The sequence below is a fragment of the Argiope bruennichi genome, chromosome 10 (assembly GCF_947563725.1).
Source record: "Argiope bruennichi chromosome 10, qqArgBrue1.1, whole genome shotgun sequence".
Classification (NCBI taxonomy): Eukaryota; Metazoa; Arthropoda; class Arachnida; order Araneae; family Araneidae; genus Argiope; species Argiope bruennichi.
In genome coordinates, this window is record NC_079160.1 from 97,478,851 (window position 1) to 97,505,727 (window position 26,877).

At 31.8% G+C, this 26,877-nt stretch overlaps 1 protein-coding gene across 5 annotated transcripts in view; it reads left to right on the forward strand.

Moving 5' to 3' along the window:
- LOC129987949 (uncharacterized) overlaps positions 1-26,877 on the forward strand; it is a 109,743-nt gene that overhangs the window by 58,881 nt on the left and 23,985 nt on the right. For all 5 annotated transcript variants that reach the window (XM_056095967.1, XM_056095966.1, XM_056095965.1 and 2 more), the window contains exons 2-5: positions 614-777; positions 17,380-17,483; positions 20,123-20,218; positions 23,523-23,600. In XM_056095967.1, the coding sequence (XP_055951942.1) occupies positions 642-777; positions 17,380-17,483; positions 20,123-20,218; positions 23,523-23,600 (414 nt within the window). In that variant the 5' untranslated portion in view covers positions 614-641. The remainder of the gene's footprint in view (positions 1-613; positions 778-17,379; positions 17,484-20,122; positions 20,219-23,522; positions 23,601-26,877) is intronic.

Below are 26,877 nucleotides of genomic sequence, written 5' to 3' on the forward strand. Positions count from 1 at the left end.
TAATACAAAAAGTATTAAAACAATTATAAAATCGTTTTAACTTATTATTCTGTAATTCAAGAATTATAGAGCACATTGAGAAATTATACCATTGAACAATAATTTGATACCATAAGTGGACAAAAAAAATAAGCGTAGACATTATTTTTTTGGTGTTTATAAATGCGATTTTGCTAAAATTTAGAATTTCAAAAAAAAAAAAAACCATTTAAAGATGTAAATATATTATTAAAACTTAAAATAGTGTGTAGTAAAATAATTTCAATTTTAATTAAACATCGAAATAAAACTCAAATGGTTATATAAAGAGAACTGCTTAAAGATTAAGAATAAAATAAATATTTGAACCAAAAATAAGTTTTCACCTACCTTAATTACATAGCGCTTGAAGATCACATAAATGAGTAAGCCTATAAGCTTCAACAGATTTTTTATCTCTGATTATGCGCTAGTACAAAAAATATACCAGCATATAATCAAAAGTTAGACATCTTTTAATGCAAAAGGATATAGTTAATAATAGCTATTGAAGAAATTGCTTTTACAATGACTTTATGAGCGTTTAATTTGATTGCATTGTTGAAATAAATTATTTGTTTATTTCTTTTTGAAGGATGTTGCTCGAGCAGTTATGAGAGAGTATGCCCCATAGTGTTCCCGTCTCTACGCCAACAACACCCCCGTCTCCCCTACCCCACTCGCGGCTCGCGAGGTCCCACAATAGAAGGTTCCATGTCCGATTCCCAGGCGTGGATTCCGAAGAGCACCTCCTTGATTGTGAGTATAACTCATTTTCGTATTGCTACTCCATATCGCTCTATTTTTTTTTCATTATAAACAATGTAAATGAGTATAAAATCAATTTAAAATTAAACTTTAAGTACATTTAATTTTTTATTGAATTTATTTTATTTAATTGAGATTATTTTATTAAAAATTATTCTAAAGCAAGTAGAAAATATAAGAAGTAGATTCTTATTGTAATTAACTTTCAAATTATTCCACAATAAATTTGACTACCTCAAAATGAAACGTTACAAATATAAATTATTGCATAATGTAATGTTGTTATTATAGCCTCAAAGACAAAAAGAAATGAATAAATTAAAATGAATTATTCAATATTTAAATTTAAATTACTCCAGTATCATGTAATATAAAATGACAATTTAAAAAAAACAAAATGTCAAAGACAAAAAAGGAAATAAAAGATATCGTCTGAATTCAACCTCATTCTGGTAGAATATTATGTTTTAATTTTAAATAAAGCTGACTATACTTTTAATGTCTATATAAATATAAATGTAAACAAAATTGGGAAAAGTAAACTCAAAAATTAATTTTAAGGTAAGTTTTATTGCTAAAATTTATAGTGCACATATACCTTTCTAAAGATATTATAGCAGTATTAAAAATATAAATGTACAATTCTTCTATCTTTCGCAGCATTGTAACATCATTTTATGTCAGTTTTATAAACTACATAGGTATTAAATCTTTTTTTTTTCAGTTTCCGACAAAGATAGAAACTCATGCGATTAAATATTTGATGAAACAATGAAAATGATTTGAATTTCAGGGTAACAATGTAATCTATTGCTGGAAATTAAGCAAAAAAAAAAAAAAATAGATATCTTTTTAAAACATTGCCAAAATGAAAAATTGATATGATTTATATATGTACAATTGTTTAAATTTTTAAACTGTGTTAATTTCATTTATATTCACAAATATTTCGGAAAAAATCGTGTTATAACGCCAAAATTCATTTTAATTTTTAAATAAAATTCTAATTAAAATTTCAAAAAACTCGTTTTTTGAGGACCAAAGTACATATGTGCCAAATGTGGAATCTGTAATCAAATGGTCTAGCGAATGGAAAACCAACGTCCTCACACGTATTAATCTTTATTATTAGTACAGATAGAGATACATACCCATCAATTGTGTCTTTTTGTATTAAGGATAAAACCTCTATCAATATGATATTTGTTTGTTAAAGGCTTAACGACTTTAACCCTAATTTTAAGCTTACTCAGATTCTGACTGGGCATGGAAACTTTAAAAATTTGTTTGAAACACTTCTATGTGTCGCCAACTGACATGCGCTTTTTTTGCTACAGTTGTTGTTTCTTATGGCACTTGCCATGGACAAGCCCGCTCTTACGAAGACAGCGATTTTAAGCCGGTAGGGGAGTATCTCTTGTTTTTACAGTGGCGCCATCTACTGCCACGAGAACGACTTAGCTACACACACGTCACAACCCATTTTCCGGGGCGGACTTCATTCACTCATCCACAGCTCTAAACTTAGACCTGAATCAGAGAACGATCACCACTTATCCAGTACCCTCCAGTGGTTTTACCCTCGATATGGAGGACTTTGTGACCACGACAGATTTATACACGCGTCAGTCACCAAGCACGCGGGGAATCTTTGGTCGGCGGGGTTCGAACTCGCAACCTAAGGGATGCGACTTCAACGCTCTACCAACCAGGTTATCCTGGCCTTGCTACCGTTGTGAAGTCCAGGATGCCAAGCACTTGACAATTATTATCTAATTAACTACCAAATTCATTTCCGAAAGATATATATTTGTGAATTGTTTATTAAATATCAATACAACATTGCTCCCTTTTTTCCCTGCCTTTGATCGGAGAATATCATCCTTTACATCATTTTGTACATTCATTTTTCATACATTTATTTTTCATATTAACAGTATTTTTTCCCGTATTATTTATCTGTATGGTAACTGTAAATTATTTATCTATGTTTCTGTGTGTTTGATCACATATATTTTACATACATATTTTAATGCTTTATATATATGTATTTTGAATAGCTTATTTTGATCATATTTCCGAATCTTCTTCATTGAAACATTTTAATTACAAAATGGTTCCGTTTGCATTTTAGCATTTTTTTTCTGTTTGTATTTGTGTTTTTTCTAGTTACTTTTTGATTCGCTTTTATACTGAATCGCTTCCGTCCTTCAACTATAGATTGAGTATTGACTTGTGTATGTAAGTCGGGTGTTATATTTGTCTTCTCTATCAAAATCTCATAGTAAAATCACTGAAGGGAAAAATTTTGGTCTCTTTTGCTCTTGTGTTGAGATGTAGACTGACGCATTACTTATCGCTTTTTCCTTGTATATTGTTACGGATTTACTTCTCGTCCGTCACGGGTTTTTTTTTTCAAGATTTGATGGTCGATGTAGAAATAAACAGTCTTTTAGTAGAAAACAACGACGACGTTTATTAACACGAAAGCACTAATACAAAGACGATGAATACACAGACGACAAATATATACAGCCTAGACGAGCACAGAACAGCACACTTCAGCACACTACAACAAATAGTAGCCCACAAGTCGTAATCGGTAGTAATAACAGTCACAGCGCAGAAAGCGGCCAGAATTCAGCAGGAGAGGGAATCTTCGTATCTTCACTCTACGGTCTTTCCAAACGGCTGCAATTCTCCACTGTCTCCTCGCTTTAGCTGCATCCAGCTGCTGACACACTACTAAATGACTGGCTACTCGACACAACGCTGGTTCTTCGTCTGACTGTTCCAACTTTTCCGCCGTTGCTTAGCTCTCCTCTCGACGACTTGTTTCACAACTGACTTCGTTGATCATCTCAGCTTGAGACTGCCGGCCTTTTATAGTTCCCGGAAGGCAGGCCGAGAAGGGTCTCGGACCAATCAGGCGTATCTCAGTTCCTATTGGATGGATCGATAAAATTCTCGACGTTTCCAGTAATTTCTATTTTGCTGTCAAAGTCGCCAAATTTGTCGCCAAGCTCTAAGATTACTGACGCGGCACCAGATTAGCACCCACAGGGCTGATCATAAAGCGGTCTTTCCAATGATTATACTAATCGGGCTGGGAAGTTACTTTAGAGGTTTGTAACATTATAAATTATGCCTCCCGGAAAAAAACAAATCTGAGTTAAAATTTCAAAAGTTTCTTCTTTTTGCCCCATACACGGTTAAAACAAGTCTAAATATACACACACAAACACATACACATACTCACAGACACACACACACACAAACACATACACATACTCACACACACACAAACACACACACACCAACACATACACATACTCTCACACACACACACACACACACACACACACAAACACACACACACAAACACATACACATACTCACACACACACACACACACACAAACACATACACATACTCACACACACACACACACATATATACACATAGAAAGAGAGAGAGAGAGAGAGTCATGATAGAACCACCCACTGCTTTCTCTGTGTTTTACAGTGGTCATATGGGCCTATGTTTTCATTTTGAAATCGTGATTTCACTTTCATCATAACTTTTGTTCTTTCATTCTTCCCGAACTCGCACTCTCCAGCAAAATTAACTCTACTCCAAAACATAGGATCACTTTCATAAACCTTATAAAAAAAGATAAACGAAATCCAACCTTTCCATCTGATTGATTGCACTAATGAAAGACTTTTCCTGGGAACTTTGAAATGAAGACCTTTCTTCTAAAAGACATGGAAGAAAAGTGTCTGGATGTACTTCAATTTCCGTTGTCTTTGGAGGATCAATTGCAATTTTCATTTAAATTAAACTTGAAGTTAACTTTCCTTATAAGGCATTTCATTTCTCGATCATGATTTGCTTTCAAAAGTACCTGTTTTCTGAAAATATTTTCTGTTAGCTCATTAGACTGCCAATCCTAATATTTTCTTTCGATTTCCAGAATGGAATTTTATTTTCTTTATAATAGTTTGTTCATAATAATAGAAACAGTATAGTTCGTAGTTCATAATAGTAATAATATATTTTGTAGTTCATAATAGTAATAATATATTTTGTAGTTCATAATAGTAATAATATATTTTGTAGTTCATAATAGTAACAGTTGTATTGGTTTGCTTCTGTGACTCTCCTTTATGTCCTCTGTGCGGACAAAATTAAATTTTTTATGGTACTCATCTTGACTCGTGCTCTGCACTTGTGTTTTTAAACTGCAAAGTGAAGAGATATTGGAAAGCTAGAGATCTAATGTCGTTGTGGCGGATTGGAATGAGCGAGGATAGAACCTGGGACCTTGCGGTTCGCCGCCCAGTAACATAACCACAATACAAAAGCAATTGCTCGGGTAGCGTAGCTGTTAATTGGTTTATAAGATTTCACCACATACTCTCCCTCCAGTGAGTCGGAGGTGAGACGAACGATATGGCTGTTGAGTGGTGATGTATTAGCTGTTGATTTTTATGCACCTGTACCCATTTGAGTAGCGTCAAGCGTTATTTTGTGTTACTGCGTCAAGTGAGTTTGACGACTTTGTGTTGCTGCGCCAAGTGAATCTGACGACTTTGGTTGCGGGTAGAAGGCGCCAGCTGTACGAAGCTTGAAGGTTCATCGTCCGAGGTCACCAATGTGGCGAATTGTGATGAGCGAGGTTAGAAACCTGGGACCTTTTGGTTTGCAGCCCCGTAACATGACCACAATACAAAAGCAATTGCCCGTGTAGCGTAGCTGTTAACTGGCTTATAAGCTTTCACCACAGCGTCATAGCCAATATTCTGGACATTTGTAATAAATGAATAAATAATAGTAACACTATAGTATGTAATTCATAATAGTAATAGTTAGTTCATAATAGTAATAGTATAGTTTTATATAGTAGTATAGTTCATTTATTAATCATTTTCCTTTGACAATTGGTAATTATTACTTTTATTAATCTAACAAATAATGTACTTTAGTTTTCTTGCCTGGAATAAATTCTCTAAATACATACGAATAAATGATGATTGATGATATATTTGGTGACGATAATACATGAATAAATGATGATATATTTGGAATAGCTTCACTTCATTCAGCAATAAATAATCTTTAATAGAATAGCACAAGAATTTAATCTGAAGTTGTATTAAAAATTTAAACTATAAGATCATTTATTACTAATCTTTGATACATGTGAGATAAAGCTTTCAAAAATTTGATAAATATTTATAAAAGAAGATTTGATTCTTATTCCCTTTTTACTACTTTTTGGCGTTTATGAATACTTTTCTTATTAAGTGTACATATATATACAGTTTGTCTACTGTAATCGTTATCCATTAGCTAATTTTCATTTCTTTTGGGCTAGATATATACTTCCAATTGAAAAAATGCTTTAAAATGTCTTGATCATATCTGCCCATATTTAGTAGGTCATATTAGTTCATATTTAGTAAAATCTCATTTCTTTTTTGCTGCTTTTTAGGCTTTTTTGTACCTTATGAATACATTTCTGATTAAATTGACGTATATATAGTTTGCCCACTCTAATCATTGCCCATTAGCTAATTTCCAATCCATTAGAGTTGGTCATATACTTCCAATTGGAAAAATGCTTTAAAATGTCTTGGTCGTATTAGTTTTTATTTAGTAGTCTCATTTCCTTCTTCCTGCTTTTGTACCTTATGAATACTTTTCTGATTAAATGGACGTATATACAGTTTGCCCACTCTAATCCTTGCCCATTAGCTAATTTCCAATCCTTTAGAGCTAATTATATACTTCCAGTTGGAAAAATGCTTTCAAATGTCTTGGTCATATTAGTTCTTATTTAGTAGTCTCATTTCCTTCTTACTGCTTTTGTACCTTATGAATGCTTTTATGATTAAATGGACGTATATACAGTTTTCCCACTCTAATCCTTGCCCATTAGCTAATTTCCAATCCTTTAGAGCTAATTATATACTTCCAGTTGGAAAAATGCTTTCAAATGTCTTGGTCATATTAGTTCTTATTTAGTAGTCTCATTTCCTTCTTACTGCTTTTGTACCTTATGAATGCTTTTCTGATTAAATGGACGTATATACAGTTTGCCCACTCTAATCCTTGCCCATTAGCTAATTTCCAATCCTTTAGAGCTAATTATATACTTCCAGTTGGAAAAATGCTTTCAAATGTCTTGGTCATATTAGTTCTTATTTAGTAGTCTCATTTCCTTCTTCCTGCTTTTGTACCTTATGAATACTTTTCTGATTAAATGGACGTATATACAGTTTGCCCACTCTAATCCTTGCCCATTAGCTAATTTCCAATCCTTTAGAGCTAATTATATACTTCCAGTTGGAAAAATGCTTTCAAATGTCTTGGTCATATTAGTTCTTATTTAGTAGTCTCATTTCCTTCTTACTGCTTTTGTACCTTATGAATGCTTTTATGATTAAATGGACGTATATACAGTTTTCTCACTCTAATCCTTGCCCATTAGCTAATTTCCAATCCTTTAGAGCTAATTATATACTTCCAGTTGGAAAAATGCTTTCAAATGTCTTGGTCATATTAGTTCTTATTTAGTAGTCTCATTTCCTTCTTCCTGCTTTTGTACCTTATGAATGCTTTTCTGATTAAATGGACGTATATACAGTTTGCCCACTCTAATCCTTGCCCATTAGCTAATTTCCAATCCTTTAGAGCTAATTATATACTTCCAGTTGGAAAAATGCTTTCAAATGTCTTGGTCATATTAGTTCTTATTTAGTAGTCTCATTTCCTTCTTCCTGCTTTTGTACCTTATGAATACTTTTCTGATTAAATGGACGTATATACAGTTTGCCCACTCTAATCCTTGCCCATTAGCTAATTTCCAATCCTTTAGAGCTAATTATATACTTCCAGTTGGAAAAATGCTTTCAAATGTCTTGGTCATATTAGTTCTTATTTAGTAGTCTCATTTCCTTCTTACTGCTTTTGTACCTTATGAATGCTTTTCTGATTAAATGGACGTATATACAGTTTGCCCACTCTAATCCTTGCCCATTAGCTAATTTCCAATCCTTTAGAGCTAATTATATACTTCCAGTTGGAAAAATGCTTTCAAATGTCTTGGTCATATTAGTTCTTATTTAGTAGTCTCATTTCCTTCTTACTGCTTTTGTACCTTATGAATGCTTTTCTGATTAAATGGACGTATATACAGTTTGCCCACTCTAATCCTTGCCCATTAGCTAATTTCCAATCCTTTAGAGCTAATTATATACTTCCAGTTGGAAAAATGCTTTCAAATGTCTTGGTCATATTAGTTCTTATTTAGTAGTCTCATTTCCTTCTTCCTGCTTTTGTACCTTATGAATACTTTTCTGATTAAATGGACGTATATACAGTTTGCCCACTCTAATCCTTGCCCATTAGCTAATTTCCAATCCTTTAGAGCTAATTATATACTTCCAGTTGGAAAAATGCTTTCAAATGTCTTGGTCATATTAGTTCTTATTTAGTAGTCTCATTTCCTTCTTCCTGCTTTTGTACCTTATGAATACTTTTCTGATTAAATGGACGTATATACAGTTTGCCCACTCTAATCCTTGCCCATTAGCTAATTTCCAATCCTTTAGAGCTAATTATATACTTCCAGTTGGAAAAATGCTTTCAAATGTCTTGGTCATATTAGTTCTTATTTAGTAGTCTCATTTCCTTCTTCCTGCTTTTGTACCTTATGAATACTTTTCTGATTAAATGGACGTATATACAGTTTGCCCACTCTAATCCTTGCCCATTAGCTAATTTCCAATCCTTTAGAGCTAATTATATACTTCCAGTTGGAAAAATGCTTTCAAATGTCTTGGTCATATTAGTTCTTATTTAGTAGTCTCATTTCCTTCTTACTGCTTTTGTACCTTATGAATGCTTTTCTGATTAAATGGACGTATATACAGTTTGCCCACTCTAATCCTTGCCCATTAGCTAATTTCCAATCCTTTAGAGCTAATTATATACTTCCAATTGGAAAAATGCTTTCAAATGTCTTGGTCATATTAGTTCTTATTTAGTAGTCTCATTTCCTTCTTCCTGCTTTTGTACCTTATGAATACTTTTCTGATTAAATGGACGTATATACAGTTTGCCCACTCTAATCCTTGCCCATTAGCTAATTTCCAATCCTTTAGAGCTAATTATATACTTCCAGTTGGAAAAATGCTTTCAAATGTCTTGGTCATATTAGTTCTTATTTAGTAGTCTCATTTCCTTCTTACTGCTTTTGTACCTTATGAATGCTTTTATGATTAAATGGACGTATATACAGTTTTCCCACTCTAATCCTTGCCCATTAGCTAATTTCCAATCCTTTAGAGCTAATTATATACTTCCAGTTGGAAAAATGCTTTCAAATGTCTTGGTCATATTAGTTCTTATTTAGTAGTCTCATTTCCTTCTTACTGCTTTTGTACCTTATGAATGCTTTTCTGATTAAATGGACGTATATACAGTTTGCCCACTCTAATCCTTGCCCATTAGCTAATTTCCAATCCTTTAGAGCTAATTATATACTTCCAGTTGGAAAAATGCTTTCAAATGTCTTGGTCATATTAGTTCTTATTTAGTAGTCTCATTTCCTTCTTACTGCTTTTGTACCTTATGAATGCTTTTCTGATTAAATGGACGTATATACAGTTTGCCCACTCTAATCCTTGCCCATTAGCTAATTTCCAATCCTTTAGAGCTAATTATATACTTCTAGTTGGAAAAATGCTTTCAAATGTCTTGGTCATATTAGTTCTTATTTAGTAGTCTCATTTCCTTCTTACTGCTTTTGTACCTTATGAATGCTTTTCTGATTAAATGGACGTATATACAGTTTGCCCACTCTAATCCTTGCCCATTAGCTAATTTCCAATCCTTTAGAGCTAATTATATACTTCCAGTTGGAAAAATGCTTTCAAATGTCTTGGTCATATTAGTTCTTATTTAGTAGTCTCATTTCCTTCTTACTGCTTTTGTACCTTATGAATGCTTTTCTGATTAAATGGACGTATATACAGTTTGCCCACTCTAATCCTTGCCCATTAGCTAATTTCCAATCCTTTAGAACTAATTATATACTTCCAATTGGAAAAATGCTTTAAAATGCCTTGGCCATATCTGCACATATTTAGTAGAAAATTCTAGAAACTTGCATATTTTAAAGTTTCCAGAAAGTGTATTTTACATTAGGGTTTGTTGTAGCTGCTATTAAATATTAGACACCAAAAAATATAACATTCTTCGATATTATTTTTTAAAAACTGAAGAAGCATAACAGAATAAAATTCCATTGATAGCAAAAATTAAATTGCTAACATTACAATGAATTCTATAGGGCCATCAACCAGTTCGCATGAGTACCAACTACTGGATCTTCCAGTTTATTATTCTAACAAAGATATCTGCAAGTAGTGATGAAAACATACTTTATTTTTATATCTTGCGCGTCACTTGAGAGCTGTTCTATGTATCTCGCATTTTCGCTCGTGTTAAGATTGTTTATTCATATGCTTTACTTATGCCTAGTACTATTATCGCACGAATGCAGAAAAACACCTGTTTAGAAACGCACGGAATCACGTTTCTCCTCAAAGCCGTTGAGACTTGGCTGAGATCGCCTCCATTGAATTTACATTTTCACGCTTTTGTTATTTATATTTATTTGGTTTAGATTTAGTATTCGTTTTCTTTTCTCTTCAGTCATTGATAACATTGAAGTAAAATCAAAACTCATTCTAATTTTTTTTTAATTTTAGTTCGTCTGCAGTTTAGAATAAAATAATAAATGCTACACAAGTTAGATTTTTTTTGTGGAGTGGATGATATAATATATTCATTTCTAGCCTCAATGGTTTTGGACTTTTAAGTACGCTGAAAATATCGTTTGGTTTGGCGTGTGTTTTGTTTGTTTTTGTTTTTATCGCTATGAGTTGATACGCAATTGAAATAACATTTGGTATTAAATAAATATGGTTCGTCTATGTTTAATATTTGAATGGGCTTTGTTCAATTTAGTTACTGCTGCGACATTTCAATGCAAATATTGACCTTGTTTGAATCAAGCTGTAAGTTTGATTCATTTTGGAAGTGATGAAGTAAAAAATTAGCATGAAAAATTTTAATTATTTGAAACATTTTTAATATAATTTTTGAGCAAATTTTTATTTCAAAAAAATGATTTTATTAATTAATAGTTCATCGCTTGCAAGTTGAACCCTAATAAATTATCTATCTGTCAAATATAATATTCGATTTTGTTTTTTATTATTATTTGACCTATAGTACCACATAAACACAACTTATAATGATTTTTGAAATATCTTTTCCTGTTATTCCAATTGGAATACACATGGAATTTTCACAGGATTTGAAAAACTGACTACGCAGTTAACTAAAGACAGTGTATCCTACACCATTGGCACCTGGTTGTTAATTGGCTTAAGGTCTGCAGATAACATCATATGGGAGTTAGAGATTTTTCCCTCTTTCCGCAGCGGCTAGATATCGGTGGAAGCGAGAAAATTCTAATTACTTCGTATTTACATTCCAATGTTAACCTTTTGTTTACCGAATAACTGCATCATCAATTTTTATCTGCTTAACTTTTAATCATCAGTTAAGTTTCAGTGCTAAGTAAGATCAAGAAAAAAAATTTCAGAAAACTCTTTTAATTAATGGGAATGACATAATTAATTTAAATAATATTTAAATGCTTTTAATTTCTGACTTTAGTTCATATTTACTGCTAGTTGTCTAAACTACACTCTTCGTATTCTTTGAACATCGTCAGAAAAACGTGTTATATTACGAAGATATCAGCCAGATTTAAACGGTGTTTTTACACTCCAACGTCAGATAAAAGGCTAAAGTAGTTCTGTACTCTATCATCTAAAAATGCATAGATTGGTAGCCCTTTATTTATTACTAGCCGCCTTTGGCGACCAGCCGGTTCGCCAATCTTACTGCTCGTTTAAATTTTAATAATTAAATATTTTATGTAATTCCTACTTTAATAGCTTCTTCATTAAAATATTTTAAAACTTCAAATTTCAATTTACTCATAATATTATAAAGACCTTCAATCATAACGTAATCTGTATCTCTCTCATTTTCTGTTAGCTCCCGTAGAATTTATGCTTTAAATTAAAGTGGAATTGCAATTAATATAATAATATTTTTTACTGAAACAAAGCATTTTTTTTTTTTTTTTGTAATATGATTACTGAAAACAGAGTCACTTAGCATTTAAACCTTATGGATTCTAAAGAATATCTTTCTTAATTTATGTAATATCTCAAGAATTTGTCAACCAAATTTTTTGAGATTCATCATCAGCAGGTCTATTAATTAACAATGTTTAATTTTAAATGCATCAAACACTAAAAAAATAAACAGAATGGTTTAAAATAATGGATCGAAACTAGATAAAAAAAATTACTTAAAAAACAATGAACTTAAACTAACATAAATAAAATTTAATTATAAAAATATACAACTAACCTAAAAATAATTCCGCTTCCGTTGAAAATAGATGTAAACAATCCGAACACAATGCGCATGCGTGAAATTTCAACGCCAGTTACTGTAATGCAGATGCGTGAATTTTTCTACGCAAGTTGGGATAACACTATGCAGATTAGAAATTTTTAATTTCCTTTATTCTGTTTTATTTTAATTCAAAAGTACTTCAGAATGAATCTGAAAGAACGATTAATTACCAACGTTTAATTTTAAATGCACGAAACATTAAGAAAATAAACAAAATCGTTTCAAATAATCGGCCGAAAAATGTTAAGCCTAAGTCTCATTAGCGTGGGAAAAAAATGTTGAAGCCTTACTCATTTGGCGGTGGGGAAAATGAAGACTTTTTTGGCGGGAAAGTTAGTTTTTAATTAATAATTAAAATTCTAATTAAAATTTCAAAAATGGGACCCCAGGTGTACATTCCCGACATCCAAGGTATACACGTACCAAATTTGGTAGCTGTAGGTCAAATGGTCTTTTCTGTAGAGCGCCAACACACACACACACACATTGAGCTTTATATAAGTATAGATAACTCAAATATTAGATCCGTTAAATATATCAATTAATGTGAAAAACAATGACATTCAGTAGGGAAACTTTTTTTTTCATATTTTGCAAATAGATAGCAGGATGTTCGCGTACTTGTCGATATATCAATAAGTCAAAAAACACATAAAGCCAATAATAATGCCAAATGCAGTCATCATAAAGCCAAATGCGGTTTGAAAGCTAAGATTTTATAGAATAATTTTTTAAAGTTTTGAAACAAATTTGCTGAGTAAAAATTTATATTGTCCGGCAATCATCGTTGGAATATGATTATGTATCAACGCGTACCAAAAATAAACAAAGAGTGTCAAAGTATTTTCAAATTCTGTTAAAGAGACGACTGTGGCGCAAATTCTTAAAATTGTTTAATATTTTTATACATGATGCAATTTTATTAATATCAGCTCGTAATTGATTCAAATAGTTTCTGACAGGTAATTTTGATGCCTAAATGAAATATCTCTTTGGGAGATCATTTAATATAAAATGGAATTAAATTCTAGAAAATTGAGCGTAGACTGAAAATTAGCAAGCATTACATGTCGGAAAAAATAAATATTGACCAAAAAATTATTTTGACATACAGTGGCTCAAAAAATTGAGAGTACACCTTACTTTTACGTGATAAATTCGACTTTCAATATAAATAAAACATTACCGGGAAGTGCAAACATGTTTTTATTTTTACACATAACAAATGGTTTAATTTAGAGTAAAAATAAAGAAAAAATCAACAAAAAAACTTCTAAATTGAAAAGTTTCAGAAGCACTTTAAATAAACATAAGCAGAATTTTGCCTCAAAAAATTGTGAGTACACCAATGAAATGTTTCCAATATATCGCATAGAAAAAAGTCTCACTATTAAGTTGCATGTCTTTTGGCTCTTATAATGGCCTCTAAACCTCATGGTACCGATTCGACCCATTTTTGGTGGTATTTGAAGATATTTTACCCCTTCTTCTTGCAACATTTGTTTTAAATGGGTTTTGTTTCTATTTTTCTGTGTTTGAACCACTTTTTCGAATATGGCCCAAGAATATTAAATGGCATTGATGTCGGGGTACTGTGGTGGTGTGTGTAACTGCTCTTTATAATGAAAAAGACACCATATTTTGACGTTATGTGCATTCTGTTTGGGGTCGTTTGTACTGCTGGAAAATGGAATTTTCATCTAATCCCAAATTTTCAACACTTTCCTTTAGATTACTGCGACCATATGGTTTATCCAATTTGTTACAGAAACTTTTCAAATCATAGACAGAAGTATAAGTGCTGAAATTGTGCGAAATGCCATTAGACAAGCTGGATATAAAAATCGCATTGTTAGAGAGAAACCGTTCACCAACTGGCAAATTCAGAAAAAGCACTTAAAGTTTGCAAAAACTCATCAATTGAAGACTAATAACCTTTGGAAGAAAGCTATATTTAGTAATGAAAGAAAACTCAATATTTTTGGCAGTGACAGCCATCGTACTGTATAGAGAAAGCCTAATATTGCTTTGGATTCAAAAAATTTACGTCCTCCAGTTAAACATGATGGTAACTCCGTCATGATTTGAGGTTGCATGGCTTCATCCGGGGTAGGAAATTTAATTTTCATAGATGGCATTATAAACTATAGCGTTTAGTTGGATATACTTCGCAGCAATCTAAAGAAAAGTGCCAAAAATTTCGTTTTAGATGGAAATTTCATTTCCCAGTAGGACAACGACCCCAAACAGAATGCATGTAACGTCAAAATATGGTGTCTTTTTCATTGTAATCAGCAGTTACATACACCACCGCAGTACCCTGAAATCAATGCCATTGAATATTTGTGGGCCACACTCAAAGAAGTGGTCCAAAAACACAAAAATAGACACAAAACCCATTTAAGACAAGTGCTGCAAGAAGAATGGGGTAAAATATCTTCAAATATCAGCAAAAATTGGTCGAATCGGTACCACGACGTTTAAAGGCCATCATAAAAGCCAAAAGACATGCAATTAAATATTGACACTTTTTTTCTTTGCGAGATATTACAAAAATTTCACAGGTGTATTCTCAATTTTTTGAGGCAAAAATCTGCATATGTTTATTTAAAATGCTACTGAAATTTTTCAGTTTAAAGGTTTTTTTGTTGATTTTTCTTTATTTTTACTTTAAATTAAACCATTTGTTATGTGTAAAAATGAAAACACGTTTGCACTTTCCGGTAATGTGTTATTTATATTGAAAGTCGGATTTATGAAATAAAAGTAAGGTGTACTCTCAATTTTTTGAGCCACTGTATATGATTTATAAGTAAAAAAATTCATTCATTTTTTCCCCTTTATTCTACTATTCAATTTGGTACATCTTGGTTTCCATGACGATTGCTATTAATAAGACGCCAAGAATAACGCCAAAGTGCAACCCAAAGTGGAAGTGTGTATCGCTGCTCTTAACTGTGTTTTTTACGTGATTTGGCGGTTTATCGCGGTTGCCGTGAAGATCAAGTTGTGCCAAATAATTTGAAAATAAAAATTAATTCTACTCTGGCAGAACATAGTAAATATTTTCGCATCAATTACATATTATTAGACGTCAAATTATAGATTACAAATTATTATTTGTTGTCTTCATTCTGAAAACTATTTCTTGCTTTCTCTCTATCTTTTCCAAAATTTCTGTTCATCGACTTCCTCATATTCGTTATTAATTCGAAGCATAACAAAAAGTTTGAATAAAGAGACAAATTATGATTCAGAATTGAAGACGAATAATTCATTCTTATCATTAAAACTCTGGCAATTACATAACAGAAAAGAATGGGGGAAAAAACGATTTTAATGCCATATATTTTGCAATTAATACAATCTAAATTCGAAATTAATAATGAGACAAGATTACTAATCTCATTAGAATGAATTCATTTAAGGAAATATAAACCAATGGCATTATTTATAATGTAAAGACATCCATAGAACAGAAATAAACTTTTTAACTGGCATGAAAGCTGCAGAACGATGATGTGTTATCGCCCGCCAAAATCATCTGCTGTGGAAATTTTTGTATTCAAGGGCATTCACTACGAATAGTTTATTCATATACTTGTTGCTGCTCCTTTTATAGAAGATTCACGCTGTTCAATCATTTGCAGTGAGCGATTGAGTAGCGCAAACAAATATGTTTCGACATGTGCGATGGTTATTTTGAGCACCTTCGAATGATTGTATGTACCCAATTTAAACTAGCTGTGAGGTCCGATTGAATTGTTATGCACCGTCATTCCACCTTTTCTTGCTCCTTTTCATTGAGAATTATGCATTTTATTGTTGTGATTTCACTGTCAATTTTTTTAAAAATATTACGGGAGAAATTTCTCACACAGTATAGTTTTTTTTGTATGTAAGGATTGCAAAATTTTATCTTGTATAGGGATGGTAAGCATAAGTCTATATAGCAAATCTATTTTTAAATAATTTTACTTGGATTTGCAAGAAGAAAAAAAAAAGAAAAATTAGATACATGAACAAAATTTTATTTAACTCAATTTATCTTAAGGAAGTGTTTATGGTTTTAAATAAAAGATGATAAAAATAATTGTCCAGAGAAATTAGTATTAATCCATAGATAAGTACATAAAGTGAAAATACTGTCCGTTAGAAGAAATCATTACTTTTAGAAACAATGACGAAATAGGTTTCTTTGAAAAAAGTTGACTTATAAAAAAAAAAGTTGAATAAAAAAGCAGAGCTTATAAAGACTTGAAACGGTAAGGGACGCGTTAGGATAGAACCTGGGACCTTTAGGTTAGCAGTCCAGTAACTAACCGATTTTGCTAAAACAGCTGTTCGGGCAGAAGCGCTGTTACTGGCTTATATGCGATTCACCACAGTACTCTCCCTCCAGTGAGGCGAAGGGGAGACGAACGATATTGCGTTGAGTGGTGATGTATTGAGTAGTAGCTGTTGTCTTACTGTGGTGAATCGCATATAAGCCAGTAACAACTCTTCTACCCGAACAATCGTTTTGGAATAATTGTTAAGTTACTGGACTGCTAACCCAAAGGTCCCAGGTTCTATCCTCAGGCGTCGCATACCGCACATTGGTGACCTCGGACGCTATGGTGAATCGCATATAAACCAGTAACAGCGCTTCTGCCCGAACAGCTGTTTTAGAAAAATCGGTTAGTTACTGGACTTCTAACCTAAAGGTCCCAGGTTCTATCCTCCCGCGTCTCATTCCGCACAGACTAAATAAATTAATTAATTTAGAAAAATACAAATTGCATCCAAAGGTTTAATCATAATCAAATTAAAGTAAATTTCAAAGTTGAAAAATTAATAGTATTTAGTCAAAAAGACCTTCTAAGATATTTAGCTAACTAAGTAAAACTTATTTTTAACTTAGTCATAATGATAATATCATTTTATTTCAAAAGTCTGGTTAAACAGAACTTTAAAAAAAGTTTTTCAGAAATATCATAAGTATTTAATATTCATTGCATTTATTTCTTTATTTTTCAGATTACTCTTGTGCACTGGTGGCAGATATTTTACTTCAAGGGCACTTGTATATAACAGAAAATTATTTTGCTTTTTATTCGAATATATTTGGGAGAAAAACACAGGTATGTTCTGGTCTTGAAGAGTATGCCAATGATTATTATGCTGTTTGACATTATTAAGTGGAATATGTTTATATTCACTTGTTGGATCAAATTTTATGATTACATAACTGCTTTATTTGAACAAAGAACTGTTCAAATGTAAGCATTGTTATATGTAAGCAATTTATTAAATGTTTAAAAAAAATTTTGAAAATATTGCTTAAAAATAATTTTTTAAAAATTGCGTTTAAAATGGGTTTTTTTAAAGTTTTAAAAGTTAACGATTATGTAAGATATTAATCATTCAAAATGGGTTTATGTATATGAATAATCTCCTGAATATGCTTTTAAAGCAACCTTTAACACTTAATTAGTAAAAGTTTTCTTATAAAACTTTTACAATGAAAGTGTAATTGTTACCTAGATTATAAAGTATAACATTTAATGCTGTTGGGTTCATTTTGGTAGTTCAGTGGAGAACGAAAGGTAATGTATTAATTATACCTCAAATAATATCTAAAAGAACTACTATAATGCTGAATTAAACACTTTATCTGTAACGTTAATTTTGAATACTTCACTCTAACCTTAACTGTAGCACAATACACAAAGAGAAATCTTAATAATCTTGATTACATCATCAGAATATTGAAACACTGAATAATCACAGAACCAGCGAGGAAAACTCAATCCACATATGTCCTAATGGGACATTCATTCTTTCAAGTGGTCCGAATTTCCTCTGTTAGCGTTTGTCTTGAATGTCTGACTTCTTGATCTTGACTGACTTTCTTAAGGATCAGGAAATTTCTGGCTAACAAAGGAGACATATGCATCCTGCAACTACAGAATACACAATTTTCGTGATAACAGTCTACCTCCTCTATCTTGCCGGAATAAGCCATTTTCAAAGGTATTCTTTATAATCTATCCTTGCATTATAAACACAATTACAGCCATTGGCTCTGTATATCATTGACACAGGTTGATGATTTCGGTACACCAAAATGACATGATGAAAAAATTATGTGACGTCGACATATTAATCCTAATTTTACTAGAAAAACCTTTTAAAAAATGCATGAAGGTTACTTTCCAATGCCTTTTTTCTACACGTAATTTTTCTAAATGTTTAATTGTTGTGACCAGAGCTAAGTCTTTGTCTATGAGGCTAACAATGGATCGAATGACGTGAATCGTGCCCATGACCTTTAAAGTCTTAGATGGATCATACGACGGAAATGTATTCTACTGTGCAGTTGCTCATGGAAGACATCATTTAAAATTCATTTCAACCGGTTTCGACCTGAATATTCCTTCAAAATGTTTCAAAGAATAGGTATAGTCAATCGCGTGGCTTTGTGTAAATCTGTTATTGTTACAAAGAACCAAAAATCCAGCCATTGGCGATGCAAGAAATAATATGACTGGACAGCTGATGATAAAGAAAAGTGTTTTGGTAGGATAAATATAGGCAACAAAACTTTCATACTGACGGCAAAGAATATGATGTCACGTTTGGGAAGACTTGACTTGTCAGTAGAATTCAAGGGCCAATTTGAATCTTGACTTGTCAGGAGAATTCAAGGTTCAATTTAAATCTTGACTTGTCAGCAAAATTCTCTTTATATAGTATTTTATATGTTTTGAGGGCTTGGAATAAATTTCATGTGGTTTTTGGAAAGTAGGAAGTAATTCAAGTATTAAATGAATATTTTTGCCTGCCATATCCATCTTATAATATTATGTTTTCTATCCGCTGGTAACGGCTCTTTCATTGACCATGGTTAAAAATATTACAATCCATCATGCCGGAAATTGCAGAACGGAAAATATGAAGTTACCTCATTTTGCCTTATCAGCATAGTTCAGAGTTCTGGTTTGGATTGCATATCATAGACAAATTTTTTATTACGAATTTACGAATATTTCTGTGACGTAGAGCTGATTTGAGACTTATTTTCTGTTTCAAATTTATGAATATTTCTGTGATATTGAGCTGATTTAAGACATATTTTTATTACGAATTTACGAATATTTCCATCCTGCAGGGTTACTTCTTTATCTTGAATGTGACGAGTCGTTCATGGACCATAATACCACAATCCATCACGCAGGAATTGATCAACAGAGATTCCATGTACATAATTAAATTTTAATATTTCTTTGAGTTTTGATATTTTTTCTGCATTTAGTCCTGTTCTAAATTCTACGGAGAAGATTTAGACAATGGCGGAACGATATATCAGGCATTAATATGCTATACTATGGATTTTAAAAGTTTTAGATTTTTTTAAAATCCAGTATATGATTTTTTGTGGATTAAAATGCACTTCAACATTCGACAAAATCTATGGATAATGGGTTAATCATCGTAAGAGGTTAAAATTAATCGATAATAATACTAGTGGTTGGAAATAAACATCGAAAAAATTATCGAATAATTTCTGCTAACATGTTAAACTCGTAAAAGTTATTATGTTTTGTTTCTTGTCAAAGTAAACGTTTAAATGTTTAATCAACTAAGTCTAAGCTTTTCAGGATTAATAACCTAGATTTATCCTTTGATCATAAACAGAAAGAATTAGAAAATTAATTTAAATCAATTTTTAAATAGAAACATAATTTAAATATATTTTAATTCTGTGTCAATTTTTCAGATACTGCTCCCTGTTAGTGAAGTCATTAAAGTTACGAAAGAAAGAACTGCCAAAATAATTCCTAACGCTGTTGGTCTTTACACTGTTGGAGGCAAGGTAAGTAATTTGGAGTATTTGCGTTTTATAATTCAGTACTGAGTAAAATTTCAAGTTAGAGGAAAAGAGTGAATTTTTTCCGATTAAAATAATCACGGTAAATGTTCATTATTTAAAAATATTATATACGAAGGGTATCTAGAAACTAAGTTTCATGAAGCAATTAAAAAAAAAAGAAACGATTAATGGAAAAACATTTTTATTGCATAATGAAATACAAGGCTTAAGTTATTTCTCAATGTTTTTGCCGTCATTTTTGAAGCAATTATAATTATGGGGCGGGAGTTTTTGTATGCCCTCGTCGCAGAAAATACTGCCTTCGGTGATAAAGAAATAAGCAGGAAGTTTGAGAAAATGCGTTAAGAGTGTCGTAATGGCGAGTTTTTAATTCTCTTTCGTCCTCTTCAATCAATTAATCAATCATCATAATTAATCTTCAGCAAGTCATCACCAATCAGAGAGCGCCATCCACTTCGTGAACACTATCAAATCCTTCGTTGAAACTTCGCACTTATCTCCTTACCATGGAATCACTCATCATGTTTTGTTCAATACTTTACTAATTTATATGTGAATTTCTATTGATTTAATATTCCAAGCATTAAAAATGCGGACGATAGAGCGTAACTCGCCTGCGGCCGGATATTCAATTATTTTTAACATTTTAAATGCTTAACATGCAGCCTATGCAATACTCAGCTTTCTAAAAAATCCATGTCTGTGTCGCCAATGTCTTCTGCTGTTCGCCAATGAATCGGCAAGGTGGATACATAAGCGTGAAATCACGAAATCAGCACTTCCACAGCAAAAATTAAAAAATAACTTAATTTTTAGACACCCCTTGTATAATTCTGACGTAATTTTCTTGGTGAAAAATAACTGCAGTATCCTAGACAAAGGAAACCACTGTCTAATTAAATGATCAATTGCTATTATAATAAGAAAAAATGTCCAATTTGAATATTATTGTATATTATCGACTACTTAATTTGCCCAGTATATTAATAGTATTAATTTAATTATGTCAACCAATGCAGAATTCTGCAATTTATTTAATTTTTTCTAAGCTGAAAGCACTAATTGCTACAAAATACCTCAATACTGTGGTGAATAGCATATAAGCCAGTTAACAACTACGGTACACGAGCGTACGCTTTTGTATCCTGGTTTAGTTAATGGACTACGAACCAGAAGGTCCCAGGTTCTATCCTCGCGTATCACATACCGCTAAATTGGTGACCTCGGCCACTGAACCTTCAACTTTCATATAGCTGTTGTGGCGCCATCTACCCGCAACCAAAATTGTCAGATTCACTTGACGCAGCGAAAACCTAAGTCGTCAGACTGACTTGACGCAGCAACCAAGCTCGCTCGTCACAACGCTTGGCGCTACTCAACTGGGTACAGGCCCATTTAGACAACAGCTCAATACGTTCATATCGTTCGTCTCACCTCCGACTCACTGGAGGGAGAGTAGCATATAAGCCAGTTATCAACTACGCTACACGAGCATACGCTTTTGTATCCTGGTTTAGTTAATGGACTGCTAACCACAAGTTCCCAGGTTCTATTTTCGCGCATCCCAATCGGTTGAAATACCAAGAAACAAGCTAAAATATTTTTTAAAAAATATACAAGAAATTACTTAGTATTTGAATTAAAGTTTTATGTATAAATAGAATTAAAAATACTTTAAACACTTTTCATCTAAGGGAATTCATGATTTAGCTCTTCATATTCATCTGATAAAATTTTTACATTCCTCTATTAAAATCTTTATATTCATCTGCAGGGTCTTTTGTTAGAGTGATTCTCTAAAAATAGGATATGTAATGAAGGTTCCATTTTATTTCACTCAAGCGATACTGTAATTTAACCTTCAGTCAGAACTCATTATTTAGCTAATTATAAACTAATTATAAAGTGCTAATTCTGATTAAAAAATTACCGATTAAAAACATTTTTTAAAATTACTTTTGATTCATTTCAAAAAATTATTAGTAAAATCCTATTACTTTTATTTTTTGACTCCTCCGTTGAAACATTCGATTAGATCAGGGGTGAGAAGTTATTCCAGGATACGGGCTACTTCTAATTTTTTCAGTGTGTTCCGGTTCACTCAGTGACTTAGGTGTGGTGAGCTAAAAAAATGGTCTACAATATTTATTACAATTTAATAATAAATACGGAATATATACTTACCTTCATAACTACAAACATATTAATAATAACAGCCACAAATATACTGATATCAAATGATTCATTTAATATCAAACAATTCAAAATACATTAAAAAATAAATCATTTTCATCTAAAATTAGTTTTAGTCGTTCTAGTTAATAGAAGACTTAGTCTGCATACTGCCCGCCAATTTTGAATGTCTCAGTATTTATCATTAATTGCAAATCTTGAACTGGATTCTGCGTGGTAATTTGTAAGATGGGAACAATACGTTCTTAATTACATTCATCGTGGAAAATGTAGATTTAGTAAGTAGGTATCTAAAGAAGTAGTATCTAAAGAACAATGTTAAATGATGTGCAACCTTTTTAAAATTAGGTTATTTTATTTCGTCCATTAGGTTCCAAAAGTTTTTCTTAGGTTCTGAACGACGTGTTTTTAAAATTGTCATTTTGAAGGAGAAAAACTTCGTCATTCTTAAAAAAATAGAGATACATAGTTTATATTTTTAGTTATTTCTTTCACATCAACATTGCCAAATGGGTAATACATGAATGTAACAATTGGTTTCTTTTGATATTTTTTCTTAGACCTTATAATAAAGGCGGTCACTTCAAAATGCTATATTGGTCCACCGGACGATCGCGATCGTCTTACTGTCCACCCCTGGATTAAATATTTTAACACTTTCGCTGCCACGACTCACACACAATATTATGGGTCCTCTATCTAGTTAGATGCCCCCTTCTTTGCTATCTCCTGACTGTAGTAGAGAAGGGTTCATCTAATAACATAGATGGTTTGGTACAATTGCATATTATCTGCAACGCACTGGCGCGCCAAGCGGCAGTCAATGTGTTAAAGAACAACTAATTTTTAAGTTAAATTAAACTAGAAATACAAAGTTTTTTAATAATTTTTACGAAATATTGATAAATTGTAAAGTTGGGCAAAAGTTACAGATAAACTGTATTTTATTCAAATATCATATCTTGCCTATTTATTTAAAATCTTTCTTTTTGGAGAATATTTTTATCCTACCTATACTACCATTTTATCTTACCGTTCTTTTATTTCTACAAATATCATTAATTTCTGATTTTTTTCCCCTCTCTCCTTGCAGCACGTCTTTGGTTCTCTGCTGCAAAGGAATACAACCTACCGGTTGATGCATCATGTTTGGCTTAAATCTGCCGATCCAGTAAGTAACTTATCTGATCTTCTAACTCACTTTTCTCCTCAACATGCTTAGGCAGCAAAGAAGCTCAGAACTTCTCGGATTTTTTCTTTCATATTGATTTAAAGCGTTGCTTTCCGGATTCATCTTCAAAAAAGGAGGAATTTCCGACTGTCAATTAAGGCTGTCAAACTGCAGTTATTCATTGTAGCGTCATTTTTTATACAGTCTCCAAGGACATCTTAATAACAGAGTAAGCTAAGTGGATTATGTTCGAGTGCTCAAACTTTTTTTTATTGATTATCTACTTAGTAGATAGCAATGCTAGAGCCGGATTCGGCTATTCTGGTGAAATCAGAGCATGATGATCAAAAAGTAAAGAAATTCGAACATCTATTCCAAAATATTGTAGAATGATAATATTGTAGGCCTGAGTCGCAGTGATGGATTTCCAACTTGGCTGACTAGGAGCTGCCTAAGGCTGTTAGATCGAAAACAGGTCACTAGCAAGTTAATAAAAATTTATTTTTATGATTGCCAAATAAACAAGTTCATAAAACAAGAAATTCATAGAATGATAAAACATTAGGTTAGTATTAACGCTTTATCAATTATTCAAATTCATTTGCATTTCCTTAACAATTATGAAATTGATTAAACACCTAGTTACAATATTTTTTAACTAAACATCTGCTTCAATAATATTGCACACAAAAATGGATGTTAGGGAATGTGGTGCCATAATATATAAATAAAACCAAATGCATATTCAAAAAGTTAAGGTTAAAATATTAACATAAAATAAATCATTAACATGTTGAAAATGAACTGAAAATGAAAGTGTATACCTATATCGTATTAAAGGACAAGTGTGCGGTAAATATCATATTCTAAATCTGTTAATAGACATTTAGCAGACGATTCCTTTTCAGACATTTTGTAACTGCTACTATTTTTATTTCAGTTAAAATATTATTAAAAGATAAAAGCAAACGATTTTTTCTTTGATAAACATATTTTATTAATATTATTTCGTTTATTTTTTGTATAATAGCTGATGATCCATTGTAAACCTTTTGGAATCTGGCAATAGTTTGTGATATATGCTGTTAAGTTGAAAGAATAAACAAGCCGATAGAATTCAAAACTGCTTGGAGTATTATTTTAATTTTTAAGAATTTTAGATACTCTGCAAGCTATAATTTGAAGCTTAAGAAAACAGGCACTTTTCTAGAAAGCATGCAACAGATAAGCATCATATTATGCACTGTCTACAACCGTCTAGAGCCCCAGTTTTCTGATCCGCCACTGTTGATTCATCCATATTGATTGAATCAACAGATGCATTCTAGGAAAAGGTTGCAACATTGCGCAATTTATGGAAAATTGCCAATCATTAATCACTTTTGTTAAAAAAGCAATTACAGTGTCGCACAAAAGTGATGGGACACTTGTGCTTTACAAAAGCAAACTGTAATAAAATAAATTAAAAAAACATGTACAAATTTTTTGTGGGTGTTTTTCATACTTAAATTTAGCAACAATTATTACATAACATACATTTTGTCAAAATATTAATTTAATAAAAATACAATTGTTTAGAACGGAGTAAAAAATAGCTCACATAAGTGATGGGACACCATTAGATGTGCAACACAAATCGTCTGAAATAAGCAGTAAAAATATTTTTGGTGGTTTTATTTTTACTCAAAAGTAATTGGCAATAATTTATAAAATCGTCTGCAGTATTTCTCTCCAGTTTGTTTTGGAATTTTATTGTTTTTTAGCTCTGTGCAGCCATGAATGCTAAACGAAAAGAAACTTTGCCCGAAATTCGAAAATTAGTAATTAATTTGCATATTGAACGGGGAAAATCTATTAGAAAAACTGCTGAAACAGTTAACTTGAGTCATTCAACAGTTTTCAATATCATTAAACGATATAAAAAGAATCATATTATTCAGGATAAAAGAAGACCTGGCCGACCATCAAAGTTATTTAATGGAATAAAGCGAATTATCGTTCGAAATATTAAAAAAAATCCAAGAAAGAGTGCTTCTAAAGTTACTGCTGATTTACAAGTATTATATGAAATAATTGTTAATCCTGAGACTATTAGAAGGGTAGTTTGATCTGCTGAATATCACGGTAGAGTAGCCAGGAAAAAATTCTTCGTAAGTGAAAAGAATAGAAAACTCAGACTAGCTTTCGCAAAATCCAACATAAATAAGAATTCTGATTACTGGAATAAAGTTATATTTGCTGATGAGAGTAAATTTAATATATTTGGTTCTGACGGTAGAATCTTGGTGCGGAGAAAACCCAGGGAAGAATTTCGTGAACAGAACTTGGTGCCAACAGTAAAACATGGTGGTGGAGGAGTTATGGTATGGGGGTGTATGTCGTCCTCTGGAGTTGGTAATCTTGTTTTTATTGACAGTATAATGGATCAGTACAAGTATATTGACATTTTAAAGCAAAATTTGAAATCGTCAGCATGAAAATTGAACCTTCATAACGATTTTAAATTCTACCAGGACAATGACCCCAAGCACACTGCTTTGAACGTTAGACTCTGGCTACTGTATAACTGTCCTGAAATAATAAAAACACCATCACAATCTCCAGACTTAAATCCCATAGAGAATATTTAGCAAGAATTGGAATCAAGAATTCGCAAACACACCATTTCTTCAAAACAACAATTAAAATCGGTGCTTCAAGACGAATGGGGTAAAATCACTCTAGAAATCACAAAAAAATGAGTCGAATCCATCCCAAGAAGATTAAATCATGTTTTAAAAGTAAAAGGAAATCCAACAAAATATTAAAACCTTTTAAAAAGTAAAATTTTTGGATAAATATAAGATGGAAAAGTAAGTGTCCCATCACTTGTGTGAGCCATTTTTTGCTCCGTTCTAAACAATTGTGCTTTTATTAAATTAATATTTTGACAAAATGTATGTTATGTAATAATGGTTACTAACTTTAAATATGAAACACACCCAAAAAATTTTTGTATATGTTTATTTATTTATTTTATTACAGTTTCCTTTTGTAAAGCACAAGTGTCCCATCACTTTTGTGAGACACTGTATTTATTTTATTTTCCACGTTTTTATTATAATATCCAACAATCATTTCTAAGTAAAGTTTATAAATTCAAAAAGTTACATAAAAATAGCACAAGATACTTTTATTAAGTTTGTGGAAATTGTTTCATCTATAAGCAATTTTAACCTGTTTATCCGTCCGTGTGCATATGGACATGATATCTAAGAAATTCGAAGAGCTAGATGTG